The sequence below is a fragment of the Emys orbicularis genome, chromosome 8 (genome assembly GCF_028017835.1).
Source record: "Emys orbicularis isolate rEmyOrb1 chromosome 8, rEmyOrb1.hap1, whole genome shotgun sequence".
In the NCBI taxonomy this organism is placed as follows: domain Eukaryota; kingdom Metazoa; phylum Chordata; order Testudines; family Emydidae; genus Emys; species Emys orbicularis.
In genome coordinates this window covers 75,108,682-75,119,153 of record NC_088690.1, presented here as the reverse complement: position 1 = coordinate 75,119,153, position 10,472 = coordinate 75,108,682, and the positions used below count along the sequence as shown (strand labels likewise).

The window sequence follows — 10,472 nt, the reverse complement described above, 5'->3', positions numbered from 1 at the left end:
GTTTGTCAGTTAGAGTCAATTGTGATGATGGCTTTGATGAAAATGTTAAAAGGGAATGCAGTGGACATAATATACCTGGACTTTTGCAAGGCTTTTGACACAGTGCCACATGACATTCTGATAAGAAAGCAGGAGAAATGTGGGGGTGGCTGAACTATCATTAAGTGGAAACATAATTGGTTAAGCAACGGCAAACAAAGAGTAACTATTAATGGAATGATGTCAGATTGGAAGGGGGTCTCAAGTGTGGTTCCGCTGGGCTCTGTTCTGGGTCCTGTGTTATTGAACATCTTTATTAATGACCTGGATGTAGGAATAGAGAGCATACTGATCAAATTTGCAGATGACACAAAGCTAGGGGGTTGTAAACACTTTAGATGATAGAGCTAAAATTCAACGGGATCTTGACAAACTGGAGAACTGGGCTATAAACAAGAAAAGGAAATTCAACAAAGACACATATAAGGTGCTATACTCAGGGAAGAAAAACCAAATGCACCAACACATAATGTGGGATAACTGGCTTGGCAGCAGTACAACTGAAAAGGATCTGGGAGTTGTGGTGGATCACAGCCTCAACGTGAGTCAACAATGTGATGCTGTTGCAAAAAAAGCAAATGCAATTTTGGGTTGCATTAAAAGAGGCATAGCATGCAAGTCATGGGAGGTGATAGTACCACTCTATTCGGTGCTGGTTAGGCATTAGCTGGAGTACTGTGTCCAGTTTTGGTCAGCAATGTATAGAAAGGATGTAGAGAAGCTGGAAAGGATCCAGAGGCAAGGGACAAATATGATCAAAGGGATGGAATGCAAGCCATCTGAGCAAAGGCTGGTGAAACCTGAGTATGGTTAGCTTGGATAGGAGGAGATTAAGGGGGGACATGATAGCGGTCTTCAAATATGAAAGGCTGATGGAGAAAAATTGTCCTCTTTTGCCACAAAGGGTAGGACAAGAGGCAGTGGGTTCAAACTCCATCATAGCCGATTTAGATTAAATCTCAGGAAAAATTTCCTAATTATAAGAACAGTAGGATAATGGAACACACTGCCTAGAGAGGTTTTGGAAGCTCCTACACTGAAGGTTTTTAAAACAAGGCTAGATAGCCACCTGTTTTGGATGGTTTAGATGCAACAAATCCTGCATCTTGGCAGGGGGTTAGACTAGATGATCCTTGCAGCCCCTTCTAACCCCATGGTTCTATGATTCTATGAAAAGAAAACTGGTATTTATGAAAATACGGTATGTGCCCTAGATGATAGCAAAAACCTATGAAGTCATTTTATGTGGCAGATTGATATAAACATACTGCTGTGTCCCCACTAAGCTTCTGTATTACAGATATCCACCTATCAAAATACCTCCACAATGGCACAGTGAGCAGGAAAGATATGTTCTGCTGGTATTCCAGTATATGAGCTTGTACTGAGGTCTGGGATGGCATGCTTTCTCATCTATAGGTAATTTGTACAATTAGACTCCTCTTCCTCTTGCTAGCTCACGTGGTAGACTTTCAGGACCTTAGAAACTTAAATGAGAAATAGAGATAAAGAACATTGAGTATGGGGTTTTCTACTGGAAAGAATTAGAGCTCACCTCGCTCATTCAATCGAAATACAGACTTTTGAAATATTGTGATTGTGCATTTAATAAATGGGTATAAACCATAATTGTATGAAATACTTCCACTGTTCTATAGATATTATGCAGAAAAGCTACTGAATAATTGTTCTTTTTGTGTACATATATTAAGATTAAAGGTGCTTTTCATAATTGCAGTATATACTTTGGAAATGAAAATTGTTATTCAGTAAACAAAAGTCAAGAAATTGCCATAAATATGTTTGAAAAATAGTTAAAGGTGTTTCTATAAAGTCAGGATATTTTATTGTTTCCAACATCAATTTTACTTGAGGTACCATCTAAATCTTTTGTACCAGAGCAGAAAAATGGTGAGAACGTTCAAGTCTACTTTGAAAGGGGTGACTGTGATGAACTTTGGTTCTCTCTCTCTTAAGTCATCTTTGGGGGGGGGGCGGGAAATAACAGCAAGTTGTCTGCAGAGAGGCCTATAAGAAAGGATGTGAGTATAACTAGAAGAGACAGAGGTAGATTACAGTAAGAGAAATTAAAATTTCAATACAGTAGTTGACTATCTGTTTCAGGGAAGAATGACAGTGGACAGACTATTGTAAAGATTTGTACATAGGACCATAAAATACCTGTGGCAGGTAATCCTTCCAGAGTTAAAGGTGCATCATTTCCATTAGACACCTTGTTTCCAAGGGTTTGCATGTCAGTAGTAAAAATTCATTCCCAACATAAACTTCACATAAAGTGTAAATGGATAACTAATTTGTGGGTTTGTGTGTGTGGTGGGGGATTTTTTTTTTAAATATCAGTTCATTCACTTTAAGGTGAGAACCGAACAAATGTATTTGTGATCAAAATCTCTCAAGTGGCTTAATGCACTTTTGACAGAGTTTAGTGTTCAAAACAGATTTGTAGGTATTAAAGAAAATAGCTGAACAAGTGTGGGCAAACTAACTTCCTCATCCATCACCCATGTTTAAAACAAAATTAATGCTAAAGCTTTTGAAATATGTAGATAGGTTTTTTTTCACTTCTGCTTTCTGTTCAGGCCTGGAATTGAAAGCACATGTGAAAGCCTATGAGTACAAGGGGTCTGATCCTCTGTTGTGTAGTCATTTGCACTGGTGACAGCATTGGTAGTATTTCATACCCACTTTACCCAGATGTAAATTTCCAGCCAAATTTTGCAGCCTAAAGAGCTTCAAATAGTTTAGATAAGGTTCAGGTAAGCTAATGAACATCTAGAATTGCATTCATCCTGGGTCTGCTGAGGGCTGCTCATTATTGATTAGTTCTGTGATGCAAAGTAATTTGTGAAAAATACATTGGAAATTGCCAAAACTTTAATGTTTTTTTATCATGCCTTTTGTACTGCGTTTTCTGCTCAAGTTTATTTGATTTGATTTGATTTTTTTGCAGTATCATGATTACATAATTACATGTTGCAGTTTTAGGTACTAATTGTATTGATATCTTTACTTACAGTAATTCTGTTCTGACACATAATTAAACTAACTCTCTAATCATGAGACAATAAAATCACAAATTATTGTTAACAAAAAATACCATATCAAAATAAACAAAAAGGCAGCCAGAGATTAATTTGGTCCAAAATGTGGTAGCACAGTAACATGATCCTGGTGCACCTTTTGTATCATGATGGGGTTAATCAGTTTGCAAATGGCCTATTGAATTAGATCCGGGTTTCTCAAACTTCATTGCACCACGACCCCCTTTTGACAACAAAAATTACTACAAGATCCCGGGAAGGGGGACTGAAGCCCAAGCCCTCCGTCCTGGGCAGGGGTGCCAAAGCCGAAGCCCGAGCCTTGACCCCTGTGACGGGGGGCTGAAGCCAAAGCTTGACAGCTTCAGCCCTAAGCAGGTGGGGGCTGTAACCTGAGCCCTGCTGCCCAAGGCTGAAGCCCTCAGACTTTGGCCTCAGCCCTGGGTGGTGGGAGTCGGACTTTTGACTTCAGCCCCAGGCCCCAGCAAGTCTAAAGCCAGCCCTGGTGACCCCATTAAAACATGGTTGGCAGGGCCGGCTCCAGGCACCAGCATTCCAAGCAGGTGCTTGGGGCAGCAATCTGCAAGGGGCGGCAGTCCGTGTGTTTTTGCTGCCCCAAGCAGTGTGCCGAATTGCCGCCGTAGACGGCGGGGGCAGTCCGTGTGCCATTAGGGTGGCACGCACATTTCGGCGGCGGCAACTCCACGGCAATTTCTATGTTCAGCTGCCCGCGGCAGCAATTCGGTGGCTTCTGTCTTCCGGCTGAAGACAGAAGCTGCCGCCGAATTGCTGCCGCCGCGGAAACACACCTGCCACCCTAATGGTACACTGACTGCCCCTGCGCTGCTTGGGGCGGCAAAAACAGTAGAGCCGGACCAGATGGTCAGGACCCACTTTGGGGTCCCAGCTCACAGTTTGAGAACAGCTGAATTAGATTATCTAGCGCAAATATCGGACACTCACTCTACACCAGTAGATTTCAAACTATGTTATGTTGGTCAAGATTTAAGTGAGAAAACCAGACGCTCTGGCTGACAAAGGCAAATAGAGGACTGGCAGTTAGAGTTGAGATGGAAATCGGTGGGTGTGAGTGGGGGATTGGAAGTTTGGGGTTCCATTAAGGTCTCTGCAGTTGAAAATGTTGTGAGGTATATTTTTTGCATCTTACTCCTTATATGTAGTCGTTAAGCTCATCCTGAATGGCTTCCAAATAATTTGCCATGATTACCTCAATAAGCAAAGGATTCCACTTTAAATTCTCCTTTTCCGGCAGGGAAACTCTTCGGTTTCCCAGTTGAATTCATCCTCACACCCCCCCCCCCCCCCCACCACCACCACTTTTTTTTTTAATGTATTATTTACTCCTAATGGCCAGTTTATGCAGACCTTTTCCTTCGGATACAATCGCCTTTGAATATTAATGGGATGATCCTCATCTCAGAGGTCTCTGGTCCAATCATCCCCTCAGTTGAATGGCAAATAGACAAGAAAAAAGAAAAGGTAATATATCTTATCCGCCAAAGGAGGATAGCTTACATGAAAAGGGGGATGATTTGTAGCTTCTCTTTGGGAGTAAAGTGTGGCCAGTTCAGTATGACAGGTGCACACAGCTGGCGCACCCACAGAAAAGGGGCATGGAACCCAGAAAAGAGGGTCTGGCCAAAGGTCAGAAGGCAGAACCGCAGGCTCCCATCTGCCCATCCCTGGGTGTGGGCTTCACAGGCAACAGAAGCATAAACTAAATAAGCCAGGGTCAACTGCCAAGTACCCACATGATGAAAGCTGCCAGCCAGCCCTGAGGTACCTGCCTACTGCTTAATGCTGTATGTGCGCCATGGGTGAGAAGTGTGACATTGCCATAAGATCCCACCGCTCTGCGGTTGCAAGGTTGCAGTTTTGCATAACCCCGCTTTCTGCAATACCCATTCCACTCCTCGGTCCAATTTACCGAATTATTGCTTTGATTTGTACGGGGCCAGCTGCTTCCCGCCTCCACGTGTGGAGGTGCTTTTAGGCTATTTACAGCCCCTTATCCAACACCTTACCGGAGCACAGTGCTGGGAATACAAATCCGATATTCAATGATTGTGCTTCTGCCTCTCTTCACCCTTGGCGGATGACTTTACCTCTTGGGTGGTAGGATGACGGAAGCTAATGGAAAACCTAAGGTTTACAGATAGACCGAGAGCAAGAGAGAGGACAGATATCAACTGCAAGATATGCCCCCCTTTTATGGGCATTTCTCCTTGCAGTTTTAAGCTAGCTTTCTTTTCTGCTGGAGTGATCACCCCTCCTGCACTTATTCAGGCTAAGTCAGTTAATTCCTTTAACCTTTCCTCCTAATTCATATCGGGATAGTTAAATAGGAATCCCTGTGTTTTTGTGAGCTTGCCTCATAGTCTTCACCTCGGTTTGCTATATTGTTTGTCGTGTGATTATAACTGTCTGGATCGAAGGGGGGCAGGGCAGGTGCTAGGAACGTCTCCTAGACGCCTATATTCTGGCGTCTTGTGTAGCTCGGAAATGGTCATTTGCGAAGAGACCAATCAATGGGAGGAGATGAGAATCATAGAGACTATTGGGCCGGTTGATTCCCCCTGGCTATGAACGATGACTGGCTTCCTAAAGTCAAAGGGAGCGTCCAGTGCGAGACCCTTTGCAGAATTTGGCCCATCGTTATCGTTATTATCCTCCTACCCACGTGGTAGTTGCTGGTTTGTTGACAGTCAAATCATGTGGCGTTCGAAGCAAGCGCGTCATTCTAACTAAAATCTGCAGAGTCTTCCGGAAGACTCAATGGGGCGAAGTCATCCGAGAAAGGGGAGGGGCAGGAACTCGGTTAAGATGTGCCCCTTTGAAACCGCTTCGAAAAGATGCTGAAATAGCATGTACGATAGTATTGATCCATTTCCACTTCCAGTTCAGACAGGCAAAGTCAAGGAATGTGCCCGCAATGGAGCACCTTCCTCGCTATAGCAGTTGCTCTCACTGGTTCTCCATGTCCCCGCTACTGTGACTGTAACGGGACTTCTGCTGCCTCTCTTCCCTCCCGACCCCACTCCTCTGTGGCCTCCCACTGTCCTTTCCACCTCGTAAGCCACTTGCTCCTCGCCTTCCCCTGCCCTGCACACACCTGTTAGTGACCCCTCAACCCTGTGCTGTACCTCTCGCCTCCTGTTCCCACACGCTCCGTTACCACTGGCGTCTCTCATTCCTTGTTATAAGCGGACCTGTCTTCTGCGCACTACAAATGCTTTGGTTCACTTCATCGCCCCTGCTTATTTTTACCCTTTGCTGCTGCCTGCGTGTGGTTTTCTGTCCCACCTGGAAAAATAGGTCTATGAGGTTAGGCTGACATGATATTTTCGTTGGTTTCTCTGATGAGATATCTAGTTTAAGTAAATGATTTGTTTTGATCCACACTATGTCAGTGGGAGATCAGCATGTAGGAGTAGGAGGAGAATATTTCCTTGGCTTTCAGAGCTGTGATACGATGTGTTATGGCTCTAAGAAATGTGCCTTCCTAGGACATACACAGAAGTGCGAAACCACTTAAATCCCAAATTCCTATGTGCCTGGGTAAATGCGTTTTCTTCTGACGTGTTTAGTTTTGTATTAAACCCCAACTGTGACACCGCGTTCCCATGACCACTGGGTAGCGATGTGACAAGTTAGACAACGGTCCTTGGACTGCGCACGCGCAGTAGTTGGGAGCCTGCTGGAGCAGTTCTCCGTGCAGTTATTGGCTGGGACTCTGTGTGCCGCTGTTGGCCAATGAAGGAGCTGGGGATCTGGCGGCCCTTCCTGCTGTGAACCGGGACGAGGCAGAGACAGTGAGAGCCGAGCGGGAGCTGTGCCGGAAACCAATGCCCGAGTCTCAGCCACATAGCCCAGTCCAGGGACTTACCGGGTCTCAGTATGAAGGGACGAGCTGAGGATTTTTAAGGGAAATAGACCGTGCAAACGCCTGGCTAAGAAGTTGCCCGACAGTGACATGAAACGCGCTGCTGGAAGGAGCCGCTGGGTAACTGAATGGCAAGTACTTAGTTTGTTGTTTTTGTCTGGCGTTTCGGAGTGGGCTTCCGCAGCAATTCGCTATGCCATACCCGAGGAAACGCAAAAAGGCTCCTCGGTGGGGAATGTGGTAGCTGATCTGGGCTTGGAGCTCAAGCGGCTGCCGGATCGCAGGCTCCGGGTGGTGTCTGGAGGCAGCAAGAGGTACTTTGAGGCAGATCTGAAGAGCGGGATGTTGTTTGTGAAGGAGCGGATAGACCGGGAGGAACTCTGCGGGACGCTGTCTCCGTGCACCTTGGGCTTTGAGATTGTGCTAGAGAACCCGCTGGAGCTATACAGCGCTGCAGTGGAAATCCAGGACATCAATGACAACGACCCAGCTTTCCCGGCCAGCCGAATCAGGCTGGAAGTCAGTGAGTCAGTGGCGCCTGGAGCGCGCTTCCCACTAGAGAGCGCGCAAGACTCGGATGTGGGGAGTAACTCTTTGCAGACCTACCAGCTCAGCGCCAACCAGCATTTTGTGTTAAATGTGAAGACGCGAGGGGATGGCAGCAAATATGCGGAACTGGTGCTGGAAAAGGAGCTAGACAGGGAGGGGCAACCAGAACTGCAGCTGGTCCTCACAGCACTGGATGGGGGAAGCCCTCCGAGATCTGCCAGTGTGCACATCCACATTGATGTTCTGGACGCTAATGATAATGCCCCGGTCTTTAACCAGACTACCTACCGGGCGAGCGTAAGGGAGAACACCCGAACAGATACTCTGGTGGTCAAAACCAGCGCCTTTGATTTGGATGCGGGGCCCAATGGAGATATAGTTTACTCCTTCAGTAGTCACACCGCTGCCAAAGTGAGAGAGCTCTTTGCCCTGGACTCCGCTACTGGAGAACTGAGGGTCAAAGGGCTTCTGGATTACGAAGAAACGTTTTTTTATGAGATTTATATACAAGCTAAAGACAAGGGCTCTAATCCGGGAGTGGCTCATTGCAAAGTACTGGTGGAAATCATTGATGTAAATGACAACGCCCCTGAGATCACAGTGACGTCAGTATACAGCCCGGTGCCTGAAGACGCCGCCCCAGGGACAGTGATAGCTTTGCTAAGCGTCACTGACCTGGATTCTGGAGATAACGGTCTGGTAAACTGCTTGATGCCCATTGGCATCCCTTTCACACTCAGTTCCTCCCTGAAGAATTACTACACATTGAAAACCAAAGCAGCTTTGGATCGGGAACTTGTGTCGGAGTATAACATCACCGTCACAGCCAGGGACTCGGGATCGCCCTCACTCTGGGCGGAAAGCCAGATACTAGTGCAAGTGTCAGATATCAACGACAACCCCCCCAAATCTCCCCAGCTCTCCTACCAGGTGTATGTGGCGGAAAACAACCTCCCTGGCGCGCCAATATTTAACGTAAGTGCCTGGGATCCAGACCTGAACCAGAACTCTCGCCTCTCCTTCTCCATCCTGGAAAACAGCCCCTCGGGCAATGTCGTTGGCGGGTATTTCTCTATCAGTCCGGAGAACGGCACCATTTGTGCCCTGCCCTCCCTGGACCACGAAGACATCATGGAATTCAGAATAACAGTGCATGTCCGCGATGACGGCCTCCCGGCGCTCGCCACCAAGCTCACTGTCACTGTGTTTGTTACGGACCTGAATGACAACGCGCCCAGCGTGTTATACCCGCCTCCAAACGCCAGTTCCTTGCACCTCGAGATGATCTCGCCGACAGTCAGCGCCGGGCACGTGGTCACCAAGCTTGTGGCCTGGGATGCGGACTCGGGATACAACGCTTGGCTCTCCTACACCCTTCTTCAGGCCACCGACACCAGCCTCTTTTCGGTGGGACTGCACAGCGGGGAGATAAGCACCGTTCGCCAGCTGCTGGAGGGCGATGCTCCTAAGCACACTTTGGTCATCTTGGTCAAAGACCATGGGGAGCCAGCCCGGTCCTCTAGCGCGACCATCACCATAGCCGTAGCGGAGACTGCTAAGGAGGCCATGACGGACCTCACTGATGTGTCCCCCACACAAGACAAAAAGAAGCAGTTGACTTTCTATTTAATCCTGGCTGTGATCTTGGTCTCCGTGGCCTTCTTTGTCACGGTCATAGGGGTGAGCATTGTTCAAGTTTACAAATGGAGGCAATCGAAGGAGATTTTCAGCTCCTCCAGGAGCTCCCTGTACGGAACGCCGGGGCCTTTCACCCGCATAGACGCTGTCCGGGGTGGATATGTGCCTCCGAACTTCTACCAGCAGGTGTATCTTACCACGGACTCCCGCCAGAGTGATCTTCTGTGCACAAAGCCCTTCGCCCCCAGTCCCACTGGGAGCCGGCAGAACACTGTGAAAAACTGCGAGCCCGGATTATATCATCAGAGAATAGACACAGCTAGCAGGTGTCCCGCTCCCGGCGAGGTAATGTAGCCCTCTCACATGTATTCGGTAATGTGTGGTCAGCTCTCAGCTCGAGATAGGTACAAACCACTGGCTTTTACCTGGCTGCTGCAGCTGTGGCGGTCAACGCGACTTTATGTCCCTCTGTGTTGTGTCGGCATTTAGTGAGCTGTTCCTGAACGGCAGGAATAACGAATCCCCACTGTTCCGCCATGTTTTATTCCCTAAATTAAGTGACTTTGAAAAGTGTCATAGTTTGTCCAGTGTCCTCCCGGAAGTAGATGTCCAAGATGTAAATGCTCCTTAGCTTTTGGTTGGCATAAAGGAATCCCAGGGATACCTCTCATTAAAGTAATCACGTTGAACAAGTGTATATTTAATTCAGTGTTCTGCCTCAAGAGACCGTGGAATCGCTCCACTGTGGGGGAGGTATTAGGACTTTATACACATTAGTGGTTGAAGTCTTGGTTTGTGAGACGCATGTGTAACCTCCAGAGGCTGCTAAAGTTAATCTAAGGCCCACTGTAACTTTTCCTCGGCTAATCTAGTTTAGCTGTTTCTATTTTACTTTATAGTAAGAATGTGGGCGAGAGGTTTACTCTGCACCTTTGAAAGGGAATCAAATATCTTGTATTGGAAGCGAATGTTTTTCCCAATCACTATCCAAGTGCTTAGGGCTCATAATTGTGCAACGTTCTGAACTCCCGCAGCTTTCACTGTGGTCAGTGGGAAATAAGGGCAGTCCTCACTCTGCAGATTTGCAAATAGTCTTAGAATCTCCCCAGTGTGGTTTTGTATCAATATGGTGGGTGGGTAAGTGAGGTGCCTCAGAGTCAGAGAAAGAAGCTCTTGGATCCTATACTTTAGAACAACATCTCATTGCCATGGTGTAGTATTACATCTTCATTATTTCTGAATTAATAGCACCTGATATTGTATTGATTAGGCTATTATAATTT

General features: G+C 46.8%; 1 protein-coding gene across 1 annotated transcript; it reads left to right on the top strand.

Annotated features, from left to right (window-relative positions):
- The first annotated feature begins 7,092 nt into the window (after positions 1 to 7,092).
- On the top strand, positions 7,093 to 9,543 carry LOC135882914 (protocadherin gamma-C3-like). The gene has a single exon (XM_065409945.1). The coding sequence runs from the start codon at positions 7,093 to 7,095 to the stop codon at positions 9,541 to 9,543; it is 2,451 nt and encodes an 816-aa protein (XP_065266017.1).
- Positions 9,544 to 10,472: the final 929 nt, after the last annotated feature.

Coding starts and splice junctions, on each gene's coding strand:
- LOC135882914 (XM_065409945.1), top strand. CDS start 7,093: ATGAAACGCGCTGCTGGAAGGAGCCGCTGGGTAACTGAATGGCAAGTA.